At 37.2% G+C, this 24,944-nt stretch overlaps 5 protein-coding genes across 5 annotated transcripts; 3 read left to right on the forward strand and 2 right to left on the reverse strand.

The window, feature by feature from the left end:
• Positions 1-1,296: 1,296 nt before the first annotated feature.
• LOC129760858 (uncharacterized) lies at positions 1,297-1,947 on the reverse strand (the record flags this gene model as incomplete). Its single annotated transcript, XM_055758535.1, has 1 exon — positions 1,297-1,947. A coding segment is annotated over exon 1 (651 nt), but the record flags the coding sequence as incomplete, so codon positions are not given.
• A 2,419-nt stretch (positions 1,948-4,366) lies between these two features.
• LOC129760859 (uncharacterized) lies at positions 4,367-7,150 on the forward strand. The gene is made up of 2 exons (XM_055758537.1): positions 4,367-4,686; positions 4,753-7,150. Exons 1-2 carry the CDS (start codon positions 4,440-4,442, stop codon positions 4,971-4,973), a joined length of 468 nt encoding a protein of 155 aa, XP_055614512.1. The 5' UTR covers positions 4,367-4,439; the 3' UTR covers positions 4,974-7,150.
• A 3,937-nt stretch (positions 7,151-11,087) lies between these two features.
• LOC129760857 (uncharacterized) lies at positions 11,088-13,058 on the forward strand. The gene is made up of 2 exons (XM_055758534.1): positions 11,088-12,437; positions 12,493-13,058. The coding sequence occupies exons 1-2, from the start codon at positions 11,556-11,558 to the stop codon at positions 12,940-12,942; spliced, it is 1,332 nt and encodes a 443-aa protein (XP_055614509.1). The 5' UTR covers positions 11,088-11,555; the 3' UTR covers positions 12,943-13,058.
• Positions 13,059-17,432: 4,374 nt separating this feature from the next.
• LOC129760861 (uncharacterized oxidoreductase dhs-27-like) lies at positions 17,433-19,247 on the forward strand. Its single transcript, XM_055758539.1, has 2 exons — positions 17,433-18,558; positions 18,623-19,247. The coding sequence occupies exons 1-2, from the start codon at positions 17,641-17,643 to the stop codon at positions 19,070-19,072; spliced, it is 1,368 nt and encodes a 455-aa protein (XP_055614514.1). The 5' UTR covers positions 17,433-17,640; the 3' UTR covers positions 19,073-19,247.
• Positions 18,882-21,439, reverse strand: LOC129760860 (uncharacterized). Its single transcript, XM_055758538.1, has 2 exons — positions 20,093-21,439; positions 18,882-20,033 (listed from the first exon to the last, which is right to left on the reverse strand). The coding sequence occupies exons 1-2, from the start codon at positions 21,017-21,019 to the stop codon at positions 19,584-19,586; spliced, it is 1,377 nt and encodes a 458-aa protein (XP_055614513.1). The 5' UTR covers positions 21,020-21,439; the 3' UTR covers positions 18,882-19,583.
• Between the last annotated feature and the right edge of the window lie 3,505 nt (positions 21,440-24,944).

The following is a 24,944-nucleotide window of genomic DNA, read 5'->3' on the forward strand; positions in this document are numbered from 1 at the left end:
TAATTCAGCTGTGATCTCATCCGGTGTCTGATCGCCAGTGAGACCACGAAGTACAACTTTGAATGGACGATCACTTCTAGTGTCGTACGTAAAAAATTGGTGTTTTTTATTATTCAAATAATTTAAAACCTTTTGAAAATCATTAAAAGATTCCGCCAATATACGAGCAGTTCCCCTTCGACCGATCTGAAAAGAAATCTTCACATCCTTGACGGAAGTGACTATTTCTTTTCGAAAGGCATTGAAGTCGGGAATCGTGACCGTTATTGGTGGAATCTTTTCGTTTTTAAGAGTATAAGAAGAAGAAGGTTTCTTAGTACTCTTATCAGAATTAAATATGAATATTTCCTCATCACCGATGTTATGAAGGACATCGAATGAATTGGAAATTTCAACTTTTTTGGGCGATGGACCTGAATTAGGTTCGGCAATCCGTTTTCTACCGGCCCTTGAGCCGGCCGATGACTTCCCCATGCTGGAAAGAAAAGAGAAAATATGAATAAAAGAAAATGAAAATAATTTTAGCACTGAAAAGTGCTGATTGAAAAACAGGTAAGCAAAAAATAAATAATGTAAAAATGTTCCTGCAGGTACACAGCAACGATACGATGCTCCGGCGTACGTGTTGACGGCTCAACGGTACAGATGGAAGTGACCTAGAAGAGCTTGTTGTCCATTTTCTATGACGTAAAAAGTAGTTTCTGTTGAGATTGTTTCAGAACCATCCTCCACTTGTAATTTTGCATCAAAAACTGTCTTCAATTTCAGAGGTACTCTACCATAAGCCAGAAAAGTTTTTGTATTATCAAATCGTTCATTTTGTATTTTAACACCGTTGTGTTTCATGTATTCCCATGTCTTATCGTCGATTAAATTATAAACAGAGCCAGAATCGATTAACATGTCTATTTCAACACCTCCTATTTTACATGACAGCATCACATCATCATCATTTTCTATACGATACACGGAATACTTTTCAGTTTTTGGCTCTTGTTCATCAGTTTCCACATTTCTTACGTTCTTGAAACGTTTAGTGTTGGGCTGGTAGGAAAAATCACTCGAGTTGGAAAAGTTTCTTTTAAAACCAAATCTCTTACGGTTTTCAGCGCTATTACTCGGTTGACTTTTGCACATAAATTTGTAATGGCCATAATTAGAACATCGGTAACATTGAAGGCTGTAAGCAGGACAATCTTTTGGGTTGTCATGTCTCATCTTTCCACATCCAGAACATTTAGCTCTGTAGGCGGTTTTACCAGTATCTTTGTATCTCGGAATGCCATTTTTATTTACGGTGAGCTGATATACTTCAGTTTTGGAAGGAGGTTTGGAATTCATTTGGGAAACTTGATATTTGATTGCTTGATGAGATACGATAGTTCTTATAACTTGATCCATTGTTAAATCCGCCTTCTCAAGCAATTTGCGTCTAATGTCTTCCGGGGCATGTTTTATGATTTTATCAATAATAGCGATTTGGTTGCTTTCCATTTCGGTTTTACCAAAGTTACAAGTTTCAGCTTTTTGTTGAACACGGGGTATAAAATTCTCAATGGTTTCATCAATATCCATTGCCATGTCCCAAAACTCAGACCTTTCAAAACACTCGTGATGTTTTGGAGAAAAATGTTCATCCAATTTTTGTTTTGCCTCTTGATAAGGATCAGCACCGCTTGCAAGGGTATCGTCCATACCTGGTAAAGCATAATAAACAGCCTGTAACTCTATGCCACCCATAGCTAACAGTTGAGCTTTCCGACTTAAACTTTCGGTGATATTAGTAGCATCCATCACATTTTCGAACCAGCGTATCCACGAGGTCCATGCCTTTTTTATTCCAGAAGCCGGTAGATGTGCAAATTTGAACTGTGGCAAATTGTAAGGCCCAGGGCTAAAAATAGGTCGGAACGGGGCCACCATTATTTCTGCTGAATCGTTCGCCATTGTCCTATTAAAATTAAATATATATTGTGTTTTTTTTTTTTTTTACATGGTCAAATTGAATTATTTCATCAAAACTTTTTGTGGGGGTATATTGTAAACAATTCTACAGAAACATTCATTTATTGAATTTTAGTGAAAGTAGATGATCATCTTGAAGAAAAAAAAATAACGCGCCCACTCTGTCCTTTCATTCATTCATCAAGTGAATTAAATCACATTTGCACCTACGATTAGCATGTTTCGAATAAAAGAGAATCGTTTTTCGAAACTGTACCCCGTACACATAAACGTCGTTACTGCCTTTAAATATATAACTGAACACGTACCGATCGAAACTCTTCAATTAGGCGAATCAACGCCAATACCAAACCAATCATTGAGAGCTTTTCTTCCAAGCCAATCTTCAAATGCTTCTATCTCTAGTAAAATTTGTTACCAATACGACTACTCAAGAGGTTTGTAAAATCTGCATCTTACTAGTGTATTGAAACACAACTCAGTCTAGAGTTCTCAACAGTAAATTTAATTACTACCACTTTCATATCATTCCAGGCGCCTGCCCCCTCAGTCCATTCAAGCACAAAATTCATACCCAAGCTTACTTTACTTTCAGCTTGTCAGTGTATTGAAACACTCATCATTCAAGCCATTCAAACTGAATGGTCTCTTGAAAGCTCATCGCCTACAGTGGTCTCGAAAGCTCTCTCTCTCTCTGTCTTCTGAAGCTTTGCATACTGATGATCACCCGATCGCAGTTATGTTGTGGAGCGGCGCAATTCTCCATAGCGTCGCGATGATTTTGATCTCACATGTGTTGGTTCGTTCTGGGTTCTGGCTCAAAGTTTTTATTGCCAGCAGATTGGAATGGGGCAGAGATTCTGCCAATTATACCCAATATAAGGCGGGTTCAAAAACTTTTTATTTTACTTTTTTTTTTATTGAGTCAGTGGAAATCATTTGATTGAAGCTGTTCAAGAGTGTTATTGATCAGAAAATGTTGAAATGATGGGTTTTTTTTCTGTAATTACCTCATGACGCTCAAGATTTATTAAAGGCTTAACTTTGATCGTTTCAGTTACTACATGGAAAATTGATACAAAAAAAAACTCTACACTCTTGAACAGTTCTAACTTTAATTTTCTGTATGGCAACATACCTGTTCATGCAGCTCGATTGGTCGTGGGTGTAAAGGGGACAGCTAAATCTTCAACACTCACTCACACATTCATACACATTTTTCTCGCCCACTTCTCATGTGGGAAAACTCAACACCCGATGCGCCTTCCGAGAAACACAAAATGGAGTCAATGCGCATCATAAATTGATACTTGGACGTTTTTTTCTAAGGCTGATTGGAGTTTTTAAAATTTCACTCCATTTTTCTTCATCATTTCACTTTGAGAACTAATTCACACTTTTTTTTTCGAGACCCCCCATATTCATTTCGAGCTCGCTTTATAAATTTTTCACTTTTTTTTTCTATAGATGGCCATTTTTACAATTTACCAATTACCACGTCTTCATGATTTCCACTTTTTTTTTATTTTTCATTAATGCATTTTTTTGGAACTCATCACTCCAGCAAGATTTCGATTAAATAATTATAATATTTGCACTTAAATAACGATCTTGCAGGGAAACTTTCCATTTTTTTTTCATTTTTTTTTTCTCAATTCACTACCCCACTAAGGATTGATGAAATTATTCCCTTTTTTCTTTTAAACTCTTATCACCTTTTCTCCAGCTTTCTTACAGGAAAACTCAAAATTTCAACGTAAGCTTAGGCACGCTTCTTTTCCGCTTATCCAACTTTTTCGACTTTGAACGCACGCGCGGGTTTTTATCGACTCGTCGCCACTCTGTGGTAACCGGTGCTATACGCTCGGAAGCCAGACTTAGAATGCGGAGGTGGTACAGATGTTGCACTTACCAGACTGTGTGTGGGATGATCAGCGATGGCGTACGTGTGACCGTGGGAGTAGAATATCAGTATGTACTTACGCAGTGTTACTCTACCACAATCTCTCACTAAAAATTTCATCACCACGAGTCAGACTCGTTATTTTTGGGAGTTGATTTAAGACAAGTCAGACTCAGAGGTTTTTCACATGCGAGGTACGAATTCTCCACCACGAACTAGACTCGTCATTAAAGCCCACCGGTTTTTTTAATAGATTCTCTGTTGTGAAGATTTATGAAAAATTTATTGAATAAATATTAAAACTGGTAATTATTTTGTTTCCAAATATTTAAAACGATACAGGAAATAACTAGTCAATCGGTATGATGTGAACATTTTACGAATGAAAAAGAAAATAACCAGTTCAGCTAGACTCCATATTCCCCATCACATTCCGTGCTCGAATTGGGTAGGATTATAGTCCTTCAGTGTTAGATGCAATTTAATCGAACACAAGTGGCTGGTGCAGTTAGTTTGAAAATTACTTTCTCCGGTAGTTGTTCCTATCTGGCAACTTTAACCATCAATAACGATGAATTTCGAACTCGGGATCAAAATTTTTGCGCTGTTAACACTTTTCTGCATCCAATCGACGGTTGCCCTTCAATGTTATCAATGTGACAGTATTGAAACGTGCAACGAAAACCGTCCTCCGGTTACTTGTAACGAGGATAATGTCAATAAAACAGCAATTATGGCACAGACCATTTTCCCAGGAATTTTTAACAACATAACCGAGCCCGTCTACTGGTGCATCCATGCCCGAGCGATTAAAACAAGTGAGATTTATCATAAACTTTATCTCAGCCTGAAAAAAATCTTTTACCCATTATAATTTTTTGCAGTCACCGGAAACACGGAACAGGTCCTTAATGTCAAGGGATGCATAAGGGCACAATATATGGGTTTTTGCAACAACAAACCAGCCGCTGGTATTGAATTGGACGAGTGCTGGAGTTGTGATTCTGAACTGTGTAACGGATCTCGACGAAATGGGATCGACCAATCCAGTGTTATACTGGTTGTTCTTGGAGGATTGATTCTTCTACTCCTACAGAAACAGTGAATTTAACAAGTGTGAAAGTGAAAGTAGTCACCTGATCGGAACAGTAGTTGTCTTGTAAAGCAGCGTTCATTCAATAAATCATTCGGATTTGAGACCACTTGAAATGTGGGGCTAAAAACTCCTCAGAAGCTTAAAATTATTCGAAAATATGGTTTTGCTCTACCGAACTGATGCTCAATTTGAACTAGAACTTCGGAACGGAAAAATAAATCAAAATCTCCATGCTAAATTTCCACTCAAAGTAAATAATGTGCATCACAAGCCGCTGCAAAAAAAAACCTTTTTCGAACACATGTATGGATTTCGTTTTTTAAAGAACTATGAAGTGAAATCGATATACTTAGTTTCGGTTCCCTTATTTTTTTTTTTCAACTTTGTCAAAGAGGACTGTGCACTTGTGGATACAATACGCCCCACTAAACTTACTTACTCGTACTAGGACATTCCGGGAAGAACAGCATCGGCAATGGAGGGCTTAACCCATTCGAGACCGATTGCACACCGTGTGTGCAATGGAATTTTTGTGCCTTTGTCAAAACAATCTTTCATTGTGAGTTTACTATTGCTCAGAAAAATAATATTCTTATAGCAATGAAATCCACAAATGTTAGGCAAAATGTATTGGGAAATCATTTTGATGAAAATCAAACGACATAAAAGTTATCTAAGAGTAAAGTACTATGAGTTCGATTGTCGTGAAAAGGCCTCCGTCTCGAATGGGTTAACAGATTGATCCAGCTTCGCAATTACTGGAAACTACCATTCCACTTATTATTGAATAACATGAAAAAAAATATATTTTCCGACTACGATTTTGACACACTCGGAAAAAAACTATACGTTCGATTCCGTCAACGCCTACTTCACTTCACCATTTCACCGATAGGCCGAAAATAAATTTACAAAATCAATTAAAAGGTAGTTAACTCACCTTAAAAATGTTAAATCTGAATTTGAAATCCTAATCTGAAATGTGAATCCGTATTCTCAATCTGAATCTTGAATCTGAAATTTGAATCAAACTTCCTCCATGAAAGTCCATGAACATCACAACACGAGATGCTTCACTCCATGCATCAAATTTCAAATTTTTCAAACTTTGATGAATAAGTACGGTTAATCAAGAGTCAATGTTCTGAATCAGAGCTTAGAGCAAATTCTTCAAAAACTGACCTCAGCTCCAGAATTTTGATACCGTTTGATTAAAATTTTCTCACCTGTATGGTGGACATCAGACCCATTATTGAATGTAGGATTCAATATTAGAATCATTTCAGATGAACAAACAGTTTTGAAATTCAATACTCAAATTCAGATTCACATGTTATTTGGCTCCGATATAAATAATAAAATAGATAGTTCGAAACCATTAAAAACTAATATTATTAATTAGTTTCAGATTTGAAAACTGGCATTCAGAAATAGAACGAACTTAGATCGAGTTTTCGTAGATGAGAATTCGTGATCTGGCTAATAATCCTGATTGTCCACTCAATCGGAATCAAATAAAATTTTAAATTCAGATCCTAAATCTCAAGGTTTGCTCGAGTGATTTTAATTTTTGGAAGATTTTTTAATTTTAAATAGATAGGCTAATCTTTTTTCGCCTCATCCATACAAACTAAATACTTTACCATTGACATATTATAATAATCAGCCCCAAAAATCTAAATATTTTAATTTCAAAAACCTTTTGGATAAGTTTTTTATGCAAAATAAGATTGATAAAGAAAGGAAACTTATTTTAAATTCTGCCTCACATTTTACATTTGCAGGGTTGATTGTCAAAGCTTTTAAAGGGCTTTTCAAGGCTTTTTTTTCTTGAAGAGTAGTCATACAATACCTCGCTAGGCTCAAGCATTGATGTCAGTTGAATTGATTGTCAAATCAACTGATCAACTAATAGCAAATAACTTTTTTGCCTAATTACATAGCGGAGAGTCGGGGAACGTAGGGCATGAGGAAACGTGGGCCACTCCAAACATCTCAACTGTGTGTTGAGATAAAAATCTCAATCCAACTGTCATCACCGTCGCTTAGCGTAAGTATGTTTTTCTATATGTTGTTGACTTATGTACGTATCATATGCTTCTGTTATTATACTAGCCTAGAAAAATGTTCTTAAATAATAAAACGAGCACCCGCAAATTGCATCCGTGGGAGACCTACAGTACATAACAAAAATATGTTCATACGCTTATGATTTTAGTTTTGTCATGTTCTTTCACGTGAAAAAGGAATTTTTGATGAAACATCAATAAGTCACACAAACGCAAACGTTCGCGAAACAGGAACTACGAACTATTCGATCATACACAACTCGCTTTTTTATTTCCTCATCTGTAATTGCTTTAAAATAACTAAATGTATTATGAAATTTCAATTTTGGGTCAACTCATAAACTTGGCACGTTATCTAGTCAATTTGGATTCGGTGGCACATGTTTCCCCACAGTTTTTCAAAATCCAAAAAACAATACTTTTCTTAAAATAGTCAGAACTCGGAAATCAATGGGTTTAAAAAAAAAATGCCTAATGATCCCTTAAAATTGTAGAAAACCTTTCCATTTTTTTTTCTTTTTTTTATTATAAAGAAGTTATGAAGCAAACAAAAAAAGTGGCCCATGATACCTCACTCTCCCCTACAATATATCATCTAACTTTGTAAAAACTAATTTGTGAATTCAAGAAATCATCTCATTATGTCGAAACGCTGACGTTCATTAATTTTTAACAAAAATCCCTCGAGGATTGTTAATTTTTTTCTGTTAATTTTGTATGGGAGCCTTACACTTTTTCGGATTTGGAGGGGTTTGAAATTATTATAGAAATCATTCCCGGTCTTAAAAACGACTATACTTCGAATTTCACGTTGATCGGTTCAGTAGTTTCCGAAAATTGTTCGAAATGTTTCGAAATTTTGTCAATTTTGTATGGGAGCCCTCTCTTTTTGGATTCGGAGAGGTTTGAAGTTTGAAAGTATTATTGAAATTAATTCCGGTCTTAAAAACGGCTATACGCTAAATTTTACGTTGATCGGTTCAGTAGTTTCCAAAAATTGTTCGAAATGTGTCGAAATTTTGTCAATTTTGTGTGGGAGCCCCCTCTTTTTGGATTCGAAGAGGTTTGAAAGTATTATAGAAATCATTTCCGGTCTTAAAAACGGCTACTGTTTCCGAAAATTGTTCGAATTGTGTCAAAATTTTGTTAATTTTGTATGGGAGCCCCTTTTTTGATTCGGAGTGGTTCAAAAGTTTAATAGAAATCATTCCCGGTCTTGAAAATAGCATCACATCAACTTTCACGTAAATCGGTTCTGTAGTTTTCGAAATTTGATCGAATTTTGTCAAATTCTTGTAAATTTTTTACAGGAGCCTCTTTTTTTTTGGATTTGGAGAGGTTTGAAAGTATAATAGAAACCATTCCTGGTCTTGAAAATGGCTCCACACAAAATTTTAGGTGGATCGGCTCAGTAGTATCCGAAAATTGCTCGAATCGTGTCATATTGTTATTCATTGTGTATGAGAGCCCCTCCTCTTTTACGTCTGAGCGGTTTGAAAGTATTTTAGAAACCATCTCCGACACCAAAAACTCATACATACCAAATGTCACATAGAACGGTTCAGTAGTTTTCGAGTCTATAGGGGACAGACAGACAGACAAACATTCATTTTTTTTATGTGTCGATAAATTTTTTATTTAGAAATTAAAATTTTACTCACTCGTTAAGTTGAAAAAAAAAAGTGAATTTCCCCTTCGAGTCTTAAACAAAATTAAGTAGGTCAATGAGATTCATAAGTATATGTAAATATACATAACAGGTTCATTTATTAGGGTGGCAGCCAAGGTTGCCGAAATCACAGAAAAATTTGTAATTTCACAGAATTTTTAATAAATTTTTATCACAGGATCTTTGTCACAGAACACAGAATTTTGCAATATTGACAGATTTCACAGAATTTTTGAATTTTGAATGGATTCCCAAAATTAAAATTTTTTTGATCGGTATAAAATTTTAATTTCTTGCTTTGAATTAGAAAACTTTGAAAAGATTGGTAATGTTAATTGATTTTTTCCCAACTAAAATGTTCAAAAGACTCAATTTATCATGAATTTTCAATGAAATTAAAGAAAGTAACATCACAGAAAACCATCAAAGAATTTTTGGGTAAAATCCCAGAAAGTCAGAATTTTTTTCCCAAAAAAAAATTTGTTTTTCGGTAACCTTGGTGGTAGCCAGAACGGCCATGTCGAATTTCAAAAACCGAATATATAAATTTTGAAGATTGGCCCAAGAAACAAACCTATACAAAATTTTAAATCATTCAAACTAGATTTACGGGTGCCTCAAAGTTCTCACCCTGAAAATCACCAAAGGAGGGAAGGGGGGTCAAAAGATATGAGGAAAATCTAAATTTTAATGTTGAAGCCAAATGACTCATAAATGTCTAAAAAGTCGAGTCTGGTGTTATCTCTAACAAAAATATTCTGGCAAAAATCGACTTTTTGGGACTTGGCCAGCTTTTCAAGAACCGGTAGATTTCTATGGAATGTTCGAGAATTGGCCAGTAAAATAAATCACAAAACGCTCTTAACTTCATGTAATCCATGACAAAATGACAAAAGTGTTAAAAATGGTAGAAATGACAAAAAACTTAAAAAATGCACAAAAATCACAAAATATGAAAATTGTCTTCATTTTTCATATTTTTTTTATCGATTTTTGCCAATTTTTTTTCATTCTTGACATTCCTATAATTTTTACCGTTTTTTTTAGATTTATATCATTTTTCTCAGTTTTGTCATTTTGACTATTTTTGTAATATTTTTCGTTTGTGTCTATTTTTTTTCCAAACTTTGTGTGATTTGTCATTAAAATTTAATTTAATTTTTCTATATTTTAGGTTTTTTCTTATATTTTTTAGGACCGCCCTAGTGCAAAATTAAATCTTAACTTGCTTTGAAATATTCAAATGGGTTACAAAAGATTTGTAACGATATCTGATTTATTTTACAGATTTATCCCTGAACATTCCATAGAAATCTTCCAGTTTTTAAAAAAAAAGGCTAAGTCCTAAAAAATCCCAAAAATTTGTTTGCGATATTTCGAAGTCATTTGGCATCTTCATTAAAATTTCAATCGTCCCGATTTCCTGTGGTCCTCTCTTTTATTTATTTTTTTTTTTTGGGGGAAAAAAAAGTAACTTTGAGCTCTTTGAGGCACCCTTAAATCAAGTGCAAGTCCAATTGAGCTGAAATTTTGCACAGGTCAGTTGTTTGGGCCGATCTACAGAATGTATAAAATCGGTTTTCAAAATTCGATGATGAAATTTTCCCCATACTTCTATTGCCACCATAATCTTTATCTTCAAGCTCATACACATCACATTGATATTTAATTATTATCTCTTTCATTGAAAATTGGATTTCGTGCAATGTTTTGCAGTCGCAGTAATCCGTACAAAGGTAGACTGAAAAGAGGTTAGCGTGTAGAACTCCGACAGATTTTACACTGATTTGACAGGTCGCACGAATGTGCAGGTTCGCACAAATGTCGCAGTCATGAGTGCGCAGTCCAATTTAGTGCGCTGCGATTAATACTACTGCTAAATTATGTATGTATGTATGTATGTATGAGAACCCACCAGTGGCTGATAGGTCTTTCGACCCGTGGCGGTACGGGAAGTCTCAATCGCACATTCAAATATTGTTAATATTTAACTTATCAACAATAATTGCAGCACAACCAAGGGGTCCGTTACCACTGGTTTGGGACAGGTTTGACTCATCGCACTCCCATCCAACTGTTCGAAACAAATAAAGAATTCTGAAAAGGTACCTAAGTAACCTACTCATGATTCCAAATATGCCGAGATACTTCGACTGGCTTGAACCCACAATCCATTGTATATCAGTCTTCCGATCGTTTGACGTCCTGTCCAATCCCCCCACTAAACCCCGAATTAGAGTTAAGCTATTTCAATATACAAACAAAACAATATTTACCATATTTTTACTCATGTTTTATCTCTTACCTTGTTGAAATTCGACAACCCCTTTCATCGTTGTACTTACCCCTGTATTCCTATAATGGATGCATTCTTATTATTATACCAAAAAAACAAATTTGTAGGGTTCTTATAAAATCACAGTGCTTCAAAACTATTTAATCGCAGCATGCCGAGTTTGCTTGAACTGTTGTGAGATCCAATTCCATTTCCCACCCCAGCACAACATAAACATTACAATACAACGCCTGCTTCCTAATTATTACTGCTAAATTATGTACCAAGAATTTGACACTGGTTTTGAAAACAAACTCTGATTTAAAAGTATACCAGTTTAGAATTCTAAATTCTAAATTCTAAAATCTTATTTCGAATAAAATTGTACCTTATCCCGTATCTGCCCTTCTATTGATCTGCGTCTCAAATTGCAAACAACAACCGGTTTTGATTAGATAAGTGCTAATAATCTACCGGCATTTGTTTCCCACCGGTTCCGGGAGCTTCGTCGTCTCGAGCTTAGTTGACTGTCAAATTTGGTTACGATAACAAGTGCGAACTGCTGGAACTAGGAGAATATGGAAGAGGGAACACCGTTGACGGAAAATCCTTTGCCAGATGTCGTCAATGTAAGTTTGGAAGTTCCGGTGATTGGAACAGAAACTACAGACCGACTGCCTCAGTACGTGCATGATGCGATTGACAAGGTGGCACCGGAGGAGGGATTCACTCCGGGTCAGTACAAGGTTCACTTCGAGAGCGGTTCCAGCAAAGGGGATGGCTTTGTGGGCGAGATGTTTCGTGCCCGGATAACAGAAGTCGCTCGGGAGTTGATTGTCCTGTGCAAGATACCACCAAGAAACGAAGCAAGGCGACAACAGTTCGGAGCTATGACGATTTTTGAACGGGAATCTACCGCGTATTCTAAGTTCTTACCGGCAATGCACGAGTTTCAACGCGAGCGCGGAGTGACTGATGAACTGGGGATTGGATTTTTCCATACCCCAAAATGCTATTTTGCAATGTGTGATGAGGCTAAGCAGGAGTCTCTCATAATCATGAACGATTTGCGGCTCAGTGGGTATCGGATGTGGAACAAGCTGGTTCCGGTTAACTACGAGCACGTTCGTTTGATGATGATAGCGCTCGGGAAGCTGCACGCTCTGTCTTTCGCCATGAAGGATCAACGACCTGATATTTTCGAAGAGTTCAAAGTTAAAGATGGGTTGGTAGAAATGATGAACAATTTTGAGCCGTTCCAACAGATGATGAACTTCAACATGGATCGGGCAACGTCCGTGCTGGAACCTCATGAAGAAAAACTTCGACAGAAAATGGATAGACTCAAAACTGATATGCTTAGTGATTTGAACAAATTGACAGATGCAGCTACAGCGGAACCTTATGCAGTATTAGGCCACGGGGATTGCTGGGTGAACAATATGATGTTCGCTTACGAGGTAACTACCAACGTACACTTATCGAACTATGTAACAATTTACGTTCCCTTTTCAGAAAGGAGTTCCCAAGGATATCGTCCTACTGGACTGGCAAATCTGCCGTTACGTGTCCCCAACGTTGGATTTGCTGTATTTCCTGTTCTGCTGTACTGACGAACAATTTCGGCGTCAATACTACGACGAGATGATACGCACCTACTACGCATCGTTGAAGGAGCTGCTGGGGAAGCTAGGAGGAGATGCAACCAGGCAGTTCCCGTACACCGCCCTCCTACGGCAATTGCGGCAATTCGGTCGCTTCGGGGTGATGATGGCGGCGTTTATTGTCCCCCTACTGTGTATTGAAAATGCTGACCTACCAGATTTAGACGAGCAGGCCGAACGCTTCAAGGAAACGCAGGAAATGGACATGAGTGAGTTCCAGACCAAGGGGAATTCGGAAGAAAAATACCGCCAAAGGATGGGAGGCGTACTGAGAGATGCGATAAGATACGGCTATCTGTGACGTCAGCACATTACCGATACCTCATATCGCACTCAGTTTATTATCGATTATAAAAGTACCTGACTGATGCCTTTGAACTTGCCATACATAGTCACAATAAAAGAGATACCAAAGCACGACTGATTTGCACCATTCATTTTGGGAAAGACTAAATAAGGCTATCTGAACGACTATCTTTGTTTGGGAAAACCTTTTTAAGAGTCCGACAAGAGAAAAGCGAAAAGAGCAAGTCATCAATCATTTGTAATTTAAAAATATTTTTTTTTTATGTTTGAGGGTGAAGGCTTAAGCATTACCTACCGTTTATTGCGATTCTCTATTCACAATCTGTAAATTTAATTTCGTTGATGACGGTGCTAAACAAAATTCCAATTAGAATTTTATAATCAAATTGACTATAAAATTAGGAATCGACTTCTTACTCCTTACGATTTACATTTATAATATTTCTGGGAGGACAATTTAAAATCAAATAAACTCTGCAATCTTGTAATTAGAAAAAAATACCTTTGTAACATAGTTTCTATTTTCACGTCTAAATACCGTTCACGCGTCATGCAACCCTTAGCTATATGAAGATTTCCCAAAGGCAAAGTTTTTTACGCTTCAATCTTTACAGTTATTCTAATAATCAAAACAGGAAACTAGGAAAAATTTTATTAGAATTAACGCACCTTGAAAGCCAAGGAAAAAAACTCCCTAATCAGACCTTGAGTGTCAATTTCAATTCAATTTTTATATCTCACTAGGAAATTTTTGAAAATAGAATTGACAAGTTGACGTAATTGGCACATTTTTCATCTTTAGATTTTAAAAATACGAAACACAGAATTTTTGATGAATTTTCAAAGGTAAGTGTTTTTTAGCATTTTGTAAATTTACAATTTGTCAGATTTTCTTGCACTTATATTCAAATTTGCACTGGTTTTTGAGTATATTCGAGCAAGATTTTTGCAATAATTTTATTTGCACCAGAAAGGCAATTTCATACCAATTCTAGTAGTGTTGTAATATGACACATGTACACAATTATGATCAATATAAAACTGATACTAAATCCAGAAAATATAAGCGGACGCATGAGTTTTTGTCTGTTTTCGCTCAAGCATCGGTATCGAAATTTGTTGCCGACAACGAGATTGAGATCATAGGAGGCAGGGGCAGATTTGAATAAAATTTTCATTAGTACTTCAGACAGAGGAAAATTTACACGTGTTTTTGCTTGTACGAATAAATCGGGTTTTTTTTTGTAAAAAACTACTTTTGCTATCTCTGTCCGAAATTTGAACTTACCCCAGCGGAAACCTCCGGAAGCGACAAGTAAAACTCGTTAGATTGCTCGGCCAGTAGAGCCCGAGGTTTAAAAAAATTAGAAAAAGTTAGGTAGGTTCAGCGTGTTTGGTGCAGATAGAAAAGAGTGTAGGCAACGTTCAACGCACAAACTGTTACGACACACCCTATGTTTTGGTCGTTTTGCCGCCCAATTTTCTCCATTTATAGCAGCAGCTACCGTAATCCGGGGTATGATTGATCACTTTTTTCAATATTTTTCGATTATTTTTTCTGTTAAGGGGAATGTGGCATGTTTTATATTTTTAAAACCAGTACTGGATTCCTATAAACGTAAAACATGGAAGCAGAAATTTATTAGACTACTTTGAATTTGATTTAAAAATCGTGTTCAGAATTTGATGCTTTGGGGTGACATTGATCAGTCTCTATTCTGACGGTTATAAGGAGTTTTCTTGATCATAAAGGATACAAAACACCTTCAGAATGTTTACATGTGTTAGTTTATCAATTTTATCTTTATTTTAAACGTTTTATTTTAAAAATATTTATAATCGAAAAAAGAACTATGATGCTGCATACATTTAGGGGCAAAAATTGTAATAATTGCTAAATAGTTTGAGCTTCAAAATACAAATGAAATTTTACCTTCACACATTCTCCTTGGTCCTCCCACTATTTCCTTTTTCATTTTTTGTTCAAAGTTACCGATTTGATAGGGTTCCTATCCATTTATCCAATACTGGCTTACTGTTGGAAAATGTCCTATTTTTTTAAATATCAAAAATTTATCATTAAATTACTATAAACATTGCACTATAACTGTTCATTTACAAAGGAAAATAGTTGTTCTTTCTCATTAAATAACCCGTTTGCATCTAAATGCTTTTTGGTATCATCAGGAGAGCTGTTTGTTTGCGAGCTTTGGAAAAAATTGATATTTTAAGATTTTGAAATTAAATTTTTACTAACAGAAATACAAACATGATTTGCCTATTTGATAGTCAATTAATAGGCTTTCAAACGTAGAAAACAGTTTTTTAAATTTCAAACCATAGACTGAGTTATTGATGATTATGTGGAAAAGTTTATTGTTGGTCAAATTTACCCCGGTGATCAAAGTTACCCCGTTTTACGGTACCTTTGAAAATTCGCCATAAATTCTGTGTTTTGATTTTTGAAAATCTTAAATTGCAAAAATGTGCCAAATTACGTCGACTTTTCAATCATTTTTTCAAAATTCATCTGGTGTGAATTAAACAATTTTAACGGGTCAGTGATTGAAATGTACGGTTATCACACCACTAGGTTGTGGTCATGGTCTGAAAAAAAATTAAAAAATATATATTCTTATGTGCAGCGTATAGCTTAAAACTTCAGCTTTCTTAGACACAAAGTGAAGTTTTTTTGAGAATTCTGTGGCTGATCTCCAGTTTTTTCTTAAGCATGGTTTACCGATTTTTATTCTTAGACTTTGAATAACGGAAAACTGAAGTTGTTGTAGCTCAATAAGTTGTTGTAGCTCAAATATATATATTTGTCTGAAAACATATTTGAGTTACATGACGAGGTTTCCAAAACTATAATTTTATTAAAAATCGTTTGAAAAACAAGAGAGATATATTGGTTTTAGTTAAGAGTGTCAAATTAACAAGGCGACCCTCTAAACACCTCCTCAAAATTAAGAAATTTGCTTAAAAAGCAAAAAAAACTAATCCTTCATAAAATCATAATTATTCTTGGCAAACACTTTAAAGATTTTCTGGCTGAATCAAAGTGAGAATTTGAATTCAAAAGACAATTTTTTTGAAGACAGATAGTTGTTTTTAGCAAAGCAGAAATTGTTAAAAATAAATTCTTTTTAGTTCATTTATGTGGAAAATCCAATATATCACTTAACTACTTTGTATCAAACTTTTTTCGTGTAGATTAAAACGCCAAAAAAAACAAACGACAAAATTTTATCTAAATAATCGTGACTAGACAGACATCCTTCAATCTAGATGTCTGTGTAAGTGAAACGCCTGTTTTCACTTTCCTGAAACAATCGTATTCTATGCTTAAAGGGACAATAATACCGAGCTTTTCATTGATAAACGATGATACGCAAGAAAGTCGAATCACGAAACGTGAAATAGATAACTTTTTACAAGTTTATTTTGTTGATGTATTAGAGAAGTCTCACAGATAACCGAAATTATCCATATCTCGAATCACACCGCCCGTTCGATTACGATACTTCAACTGGTGAACGATCAAACCGTTATCAACAACAACTTCTTTTGAATCAAGTTATTGCCCTACATTCAAATCAGGATTTAAAAACAATAAAAGTTTAGTTGGATTTTTTTGTTTTTTTGTCATTTCGAGTGAGGTCACTCATTGTATGTATTTATCTTGAACATTGAATTCGTTTACATCAATAATGCAATGAATGAATTTGGACTACCGGCTGACTATCTATTGGTAACAATTGCTGCACGTGACCAGAATCGTCGCATGCTTTTGTATCTTTTATCATTCAATATTTACAGACTTTCAATGAAACATACGGAAAAAAATTGTGTGCGAGGAGTTCAAGTAGGCGTTGCCTTGATAGGACGTCAAAATTTTCGCTCGGTGGAGGCATTTTTCTTAGAAGTAAGAAATAAGAATAAAAATAGATTAAAAGAATATCGAATTCAGATGATGAACAATATTGTGAAGTGCGCTGTAGCTTATGGAAAAAAATCGTGAATATTTTATACACCGGACACATGTAAGGTGTTCAGAAGTTCCGGTGCCAAAGTTCCCAGTACCAAAAATGTATCAGCCCTGCTCCTGCAAACTAAAACGCACGGATCTGGATCAGTGAAAAATGTATCCTCTCGATAAAAACATCTTTGGTGGGATCCAACCTTTTACAGATTTATTCTACTTTTAAATAGCATTATTTTTATAGAAACCTATATGAAGCATTTGGCGGGGAGTTTCACGCTTCATTCCTTCCCTTGTTCTGGTATCTCTTGCGGTATTTACCACATGGTTGACCTGACCGTAGTTATCTGTGCATGTTTACGTGTTTAAGAGATTACGTTGTTTTGGCTATGTTGGTAGAAAAGAAGAATAATATTTACAGACTTTCAATGTCAATGTATGCTTTCGTTATTGAACATGCTCCTGGGTGAACATTTCCTATTCCATTACTAGCGCCATCATTATCAACGGTATAATCACTTATTATTAATATCATGGTTGATGGAAGGTAAGCCCAGTGTTACATCAGCTTATCAGTGATTAGATATCCATAAAAGGCGCCGTATCATATCAGCATGGTCATTCTGGAGGGTTGCTATCGAGTTATCGGGTTCAGTTGACCGAAACAATCTGGCGGAATTGCACACACTCGACGGACTGTGACCACCGATCATGGGCGAAGAAACATCAATCGAAGTGACAGTCGAGGAGAATCAAATGTCTGAGGCGAAGCATGTTGAAACTGCTGAAGAAGTTCCAAAAAATGCGATAGATAGTGCTGCTACATCGACGACTAGCGATGGCATTCCGCAGTATTTGTACGATGCCATCGACAAGCTAGCTCCTGGCGAAGGATTCACGCCTGGTCAGTACAAGGTCTCCTTTGAAACGGGATCCGGAAAGGGCGATGGATTTGTGGGGGAAATGTTCCGAGCCTACATTAGAGAAGGCGATCGGAATATGACTGTGCTCTGCAAGATTCCACCGAGAAACGAAGCACGTCGAAGGCAGTTCGGTTCTTTGGCGATCTTCGAAAGAGAAGTGTTGGCGTATTCGAAGTTGCTGCCGGCTATGTACGAGTTTCAACGGGAGCGAGGAGTCACCGAGGAGCTTAAGTTGGGATTCTTCAATGCTCCCAAGTGCTATTACGCTGCTCATGAAGAATCTTTGGAACAGTCCGTGGTAGTGATGGACGATTTGCGGCTCGAAGGATATCGGATGTGGAACAAGCTGGTACCGGTAAACTACGAGCACGTCCGATTGATGATGATAAAACTGGGTAAACTGCATGCAGTTTCGTTTGCCTTGAAAGATCAACGACCGGAAGTTTTTGAGCAGTTCAAGGTACCGGATCCGATGTCTTCAATTATGTTGCAAATCGAAGGGTTTCAACAGGTCATGCTACATTCTTTAGATCGAGCGATAGCCCTAGTGGATTCTGGTGAGACGAAAACTCTCTTGAAGCTGCAGAACTTGCGGGAGAATTTGATGACCGATCTTGTCAAAATGAGCGAGTCGCCAGGTGCTGAACCTTATGCTATTCTAGGACATGGCGACTGTTGGGTCAATAACATGATGTATCTGTATCAGGTATCGCTTTGAACATGTGACCTTACTTTAGAATTGGATTCTAACGCATACTCGGTTGTTTCAGAACGGTGCTCCCAAAGAGATGGTGATGGTGGATTGGCAAATATGTCGGTACGTGTCGCCAGCACTGGATTTGGTGTACTTCCTGTTTTGCTGCACCGATGAACAGTTCCGTCGGCAGCACTACGACGATATGATTCGAACGTATTACGCTTCGTTGAGGGAGCTGCTGGAGAAGCTCGGAGGAGACGCCACTCGTCAGTTCCCTTATACCGCTTTGCTCAGGCAGCTTAGGCGATTTGGACGATTCGGACTGATAATGGCTACCTTCGTGATACCGATTCTGTGTATAGACAATGCAGATATTCCCGATTTGGATGAGCAAGCGGAGAAGCACAAGGATATGCAAGAAGTGGACATGAGCGCATTTATTCCTAAGGAGAAGGCCGACATTAAGTATCGGAATCGCATGGGAGGTGTGATCCGAGATATGGTTAAGTTTGGTTACCTGTAGGCTTTATTCAACAAAGCAGAATAATGATGTGTTTTTTATCGGAAATATAAGCTTGATAAACTCAAAACTTTGTCCATTTTTATCCTCATCAAGTTTACTGCTTTCGTAGTTCTCGGCCTGTTTGTTAGAATAGGTTTTTTGAGGGTGTTTGTATTTGCTCAAAATGTACAACGATTTCACACATACCGAGAAATAACAGTTTACAACTTACAAAAGTAGACCACAAATGTGGAAGCTATATACGAGCTTTATTAAAATCTATTTACCTCTTCTTAATACAAATCTTACGATTTTAAGTAACATTTTCTGCTACAATTGCTTGTAATTTGTTGACAGTAGTTTATCCATTTTGCAATTCTCCAATAACCGAAAGACGTCGAAAACCAAAGGCTTGTCATTAACTTATCACAAACAATAATACCGAGTCTATTCTCGACAAACAATGACAAGCAAGAATTTCCTATTTCAAGTTTGTCAAACCAGTTTATTGCCTTGATCTGTTTGACAAAGCTCATAGGTAACCGAACTTAACCATATCTCGAATCACACCGCCCATTCGATTACGATACTTCAGCTCGGCCTTCCCCGTAGTCATGAACGCGCTCATATTCACTTCTTGCGTTTCCTTGAACTTCTCCGCCTGCTGGTCCAAATCGGGAATATCTGCGTTTTCCATACACAAAACTGGTATCACAAAAACAGCCATTATCAGACCGAATCGTCCAAATCGTCTAAGCTGCCGTAGCAGAGCCGTGTAAGGAAACTGACGAGTGGCATCCCCACCTAGCTTTTCCAGCAGCTCCTTCAACGAGGCGTAATACGTTCGAATCATATCGTCGTAGTGCTGCCGACGGAACTGTTCATCGGTGCAGCAGAACAGGAAATACACCAGATCCAGTACTGGCGACACGTACCGACATATTTGCCAATCCACCATTACCATTTCCTTGGGCACTCCATTCTGAAACAACGTTTTTACGTTACAATCCAATTTTTATAGAAAGTTGTTCAAAGCCATACCTGATACAGATACATCATGTTATTGACCCAGCAATCACCGTGTCCAAGAACAGCATAAGGTTCAGCAGCAGTCGACTCACTCATTTTAACAAGGTCGCTCATCAAATTCTCCCGTAATTTCTGCAGCTTCTCGCGAGTTTTAGTCTCGTCAGGTTCCAACAGGCCCATTGCTCGATCCAAAGAGCTGAGCATGACCTGTTGAAACGGCTCGTTTTGCGACATAGCTGCAGCCATCGGATCCGGTACCTTGAACTGCTCAAAAACTTCCGGTCGTTGATCTTTCATGGCAAACGAAACTGCATGTAGTTTACCCAGTTTTATCATCATCAATCGGACGTGCTCGTAGTTCACCGGTACCAGCTTGTTCCACATCCGATATCCTTCGAGCCGCAAATCGTCCATCACTACCAAGGATTGTTCCAAAGATTCTTCGTGAGTTGCATAGTAACACTTGGGAGCATTGAAGAATCCCAACTTAAGCTCCTCGGTGACTCCTCGCTCCCGTTGAAACTCGTACATAGCCGGTAGAAACTTCGAATACGCCATCACCTCTCTTTCGAAGATCGCCAAAGAACCGAACTGCCTTCGACGTGCTTCGTTTCTCGGTGGAATCTTGCAGAGCACAATCAACTCCCGATCAGCTTCCCTAATGTAGGCCCGGAACATTTCCCCTACAAATCCATCGCCCTTTCCGGATCCCGGCTCGAAGGCGACCTTGAACTGACCTGGCGTGAATCCTTCGCCCGGAGCTAGCTTATCGATGGCATCGTACAAATACTGCGGGATACCATCGCTAGTCGTCGATTCAACATCACTGTCCATCGCTCTTTTCGGGACTTCTTCAGCTGTTTCAACAACCTCCGCCTCCGCCGAAATTCGATTCTCTCCGACGGCTGGCGCAGCGTCGGTTGATGTCTCTTCACCCATGGTTTTTTGTGGTCGGTTTGTCGAGTGTGTGTAGTCCGGCCGGAATGTGTCGAGTAACTGAATCCCATATCCCGAAAGCAGTCCTCGTGAAGAACCATACTGATATGATAAGGTTTGCCATTGACGGATATCTAATCAAAATATGTACCCCCGCTAGATGCTGGGTTTGCGAAGGAAATAATAATCAGAATGGTTTTGAACATTTCGTCGTAAACATTTTGGTTGGTCTGTCTCTCAGTACCTATTCTAGTGAAAATCATATTCAAAATACCAGCATGATTCTAAAGATTGGCAACATTTGATGTATTTATCATTATCAATGAGTGCACTTATCGAATGATATACAAAACAATACATTTGCTTGAAATCACGTGCCAGCTCCGTACACTTTAAGGGGGAATCAAGTCAACTCATCGACAAAAAACGAATACAGGCAATACAGTCAAGATATGTACACAATCAGTGAGGTAACTCGAAAATGACCAAAAACGGCCGGTGGATTTTTGGCTTTCCATTGAATTACGACCATCATTATTGACCAATGGTGTGTGTTTGTTATCGCAGGGATTCCTAGAATGCACATGACTATTCGTTTTCTTGCTTGATTTGCTTGATATATTTTTCTTCGGAAAAGTTGATCATTGATTTTAAATCTTTGATGTGAATATGGATATATTTTACAGTTTTATGAAAAAAGGTTTTAATGGAATTTTTTTTCATGCTAAAAGTTACTCATTAAATTTTTTATCTAAATTTTCTATTTTTTATTGGAACAGAACACCAGTTCTAAGATTTTGTTGGAAAATAACAAAGTGTTTTGCGTTTGAAATATCGTTGAAATTTTCACGAAAAAATATAACCTCAAATATCTCGGATAGCGAAGTTTGAAAAAATCGGCAAAATGTCATGTGTTTTAATTTGCTAAAAAGAACTAAATTCGAAATTTAAAGGAAAATCTGAAGACCTCCGGTGCAAGTAGTCAGATAATAATAAAAAAATCCTCATGAATCAGAAAAGTGTCGAAAAAGAAAGACACCGACAGACCGTTTTGTAGATGCTGCTTAAAATAATTAAGTGAAATTGTGGTTAAAAGAAAAGACCAAGAAAGGATCACAAAGTACACAAAGAGAGGGATAACGAAAAAAATCAAACAGATACGGAATGCATCACGTAGGAAGAAAGATCGGAAATGAAGAAAAAGGAAAAGAGACAGATTCCTATATTCAAGAAAAGAAAGAGAAGGTGAAAAAAACAGAGAAATAATGATACAGTTGTAAAATTGTAAAGACAAAGATAAGCAAGAATAAAGCAAATGCTCAAAAAAAAAAGGAAAATGAAGAAAAACGTATAAACGGTAGGAAGAAATAGAAAAAAAGATCAGTCGAAAAGAATACAGAATAATACGAATAAAAAAAAAGTTTACGAAGTGAATCCTGAAATCTAGTTACTCGCGTATCTCAACTATTGTCACCTCCCGCGTGGCGCAGAAAAAGAGCCAATATTATTAGAACAAGAAAGTCCTTTTCAATGTAAAACACTTGAAGTTTTGTGCAGCATCCCTAAAAGGCTTCAAAATGAAGACCTGAAACACGAGACTACAGATTTTAGACCTGAGATTTAAGATATGAGACATCCCAAGTGACACAGATTAAGCCAACTAGTATTAAGAAGTTTTATTATGGTATTTTTCGTGCAGCTCATTTTATGACGGTTTTATTAAAGTCATGAAAAATGCTTATATTCTTGTTTCGACCATCTGTGTTCAGGTAGTTTTGAAAATGATTATGAAGCATTTACTATATATACTGTTTAAGTTGTTTTGAAGGAGCTATGAATGCTTGTTAAAATTACTTAGACGATTGCATCAAGCTTTCTTTAAAATAGTGAAACATGTCGAGCACCACTGATTTTTAGTGTGTGTTGCACGGCTAACTATAACCCAAAAACACAAACACTCCAACCCCAAAACTTGTAGCAATTATAATTATTTGCTACATTTACTTTACTACATTTACGACATTTTAAAAACTTAAGCTAGTTTACATAATTACTCACGGGCCCGTTTCCTACCATTACATCCTAACAATAACAACAATCATATCACAGCTCGATTGGCACAGGTTTATCACAGCTGAATATCACGGAATTTCTGGCAACCCTGCCTGGTTGTACCTCCGCTGTCTGCTTCCGGCTGGTTGTGTTGCGGCTTGGCCAAATGAGCTGGGCCCATAGTGCGTTGAGCTCCCGAACAACGGCACTCGGCTCTCCAACAACGACCTGTCGATTTACAATCATGGCTTAGCGCTTCCGATTTTGCTGTTCAACAAATTGTTACTCACCCGCTAGGAGTCGTTGTCCAACCGTAACTTCCACCATCAGTGGGATGCTAACCAGATTATGGTTATATTCCGGTACTAAAAGGTCAATACGATTTTGACGCAATTTATTGGGGAAAACTTTAACTTAAATCACTCACCCTTGCGTGCGATGTTTTCTTTCGCTTTCTAATTCGATTCCCAGGAACAGCACTTTTTGTCCTCGCTCGTTCTGGCCTTTCTTGCGACTGCGATCCAATTGTGTCGCGAACGTGTCTCCTTTGTCTGAGATTGGAAGGAATTAACATTTTATTCTGATGCAAATTAGGCCGCTGTGCTATCTCACCTTTGCATCAACCGATACGATAGATCCTCCTGTTCTGATTGCTCCAGTTCCAGAGTGCGCAGTAACGGCGAGCGACAATTTCACTCGGAAATTCACTAGAAACGATCACGAGATCGGCCGTCGAAATTGTCTTCTTGTTTTGATGTTGTTTTGGTTTGGATTGTTTACTTTTTCCATGCGGTTTTCATTTGACAGCCTACACTGTTAAAATTAAACACGCATCTTTGGCTTCCTTTACACTCTATCGGTAGGATTGACTACACACTCAAGACAAAATAGCTACACGTATTTAATTAAAACGCTAAAATAGCACTCAGTGCTTGATTTAAAATCGCCATAAGAGTTAGTGACAGTTTTCGATCAAAATGTCAAAATAGGACACGCTCAGGTTAGATTGCACATATTTGAATTGAAATTTTCATTTTTACGCATTTTTGATTAGTTATGTGTGTTGGTTTTGAGTTAAAAGAGATAAAAAATATATAAAAATGTTTGAAAAACTTCAAATTACCGGTAGTGGGTTGAATATCTCTACAATATGAGTATTAAGTGACAGGGCCCAACAAATAAGGAAAACAGTTGCTTGACGCCATCATTAATCCAAGATGGCGGCTGAGGCGTATTTGATAACTGAAACTCACATAAAACCCCCACAATATGGATATTAGTTGAAAGGGATCAACGAGTAGTAGTTGAATTGCGCTATCTGACGCCATCCTGAAATCCAAGATGGCGGCTTTCGATTTACTTTAAAAATGCTATAAATCACTAAAAATCTCATGAAACCCCCAGAATATGGGTAGTAGTTGAAAGTGCTCAATGAGTCCAAGTCGAATTTCGCTATCTGACGCAACTTTCAAATCCAATATGGCGGCTTCCGCTTAACTTTGAAATGCTGTAAATCAATGGAAATCAATTGAAACCTCCACAATATGAGTATTGAATGAAATGGCTAAACTATTAGAAGCCGAATTTCGCTATCCGACGCCATCATCAAATCCAAGATTGGGGGCTTCTGCTTATTTTTAAATTGCTGTTAATCACTTAAAATCGCATTTCAACCAATTCCAATATTGTAGAGCTTTCGTGCTACAGAATTTTAAAGTTCAGTGGAAGCCGCAATCTTGGATTTCAAAATGGCGTAAGAGCCCTTGAACCCAATACTAATATTGTGAGGATTTCATGCGATTTTCAGTTACTAATAGCATTTTAAAGGTATCCGGAAGCCGCCATCTTAGATTTCAAGGTGGCGTCTGAAAACGAA

The sequence above is a fragment of the Uranotaenia lowii genome, unplaced genomic scaffold (genome assembly GCF_029784155.1).
Source record: "Uranotaenia lowii strain MFRU-FL unplaced genomic scaffold, ASM2978415v1 HiC_scaffold_791, whole genome shotgun sequence".
Lineage (NCBI taxonomy): Eukaryota > Metazoa > Arthropoda > Insecta > Diptera > Culicidae > Uranotaenia > Uranotaenia lowii.

Coding starts and splice junctions, on each gene's coding strand:
- LOC129760859 (XM_055758537.1), top strand. CDS start 4,440: ATGAATTTCGAACTCGGGATCAAAATTTTTGCGCTGTTAACACTTTTC. Junction 4,687..4,752: donor TGCCCGAGCGATTAAAACAA/GTGAGATTTATC, acceptor AATTTTTTGCAG/TCACCGGAAACACGGAACAG.
- LOC129760857 (XM_055758534.1), top strand. CDS start 11,556: ATGGAAGAGGGAACACCGTTGACGGAAAATCCTTTGCCAGATGTCGTC. Junction 12,438..12,492: donor ATATGATGTTCGCTTACGAG/GTAACTACCAAC, acceptor TTCCCTTTTCAG/AAAGGAGTTCCCAAGGATAT.
- LOC129760861 (XM_055758539.1), top strand. CDS start 17,641: ATGGGCGAAGAAACATCAATCGAAGTGACAGTCGAGGAGAATCAAATG. Junction 18,559..18,622: donor ACATGATGTATCTGTATCAG/GTATCGCTTTGA, acceptor CGGTTGTTTCAG/AACGGTGCTCCCAAAGAGAT.
- LOC129760860 (XM_055758538.1), bottom strand. CDS start 21,019: ATGGGTGAAGAGACATCAACCGACGCTGCGCCAGCCGTCGGAGAGAAT. Junction 20,034..20,092: donor ACATGATGTATCTGTATCAG/GTATGGCTTTGA, acceptor ACGTTGTTTCAG/AATGGAGTGCCCAAGGAAAT.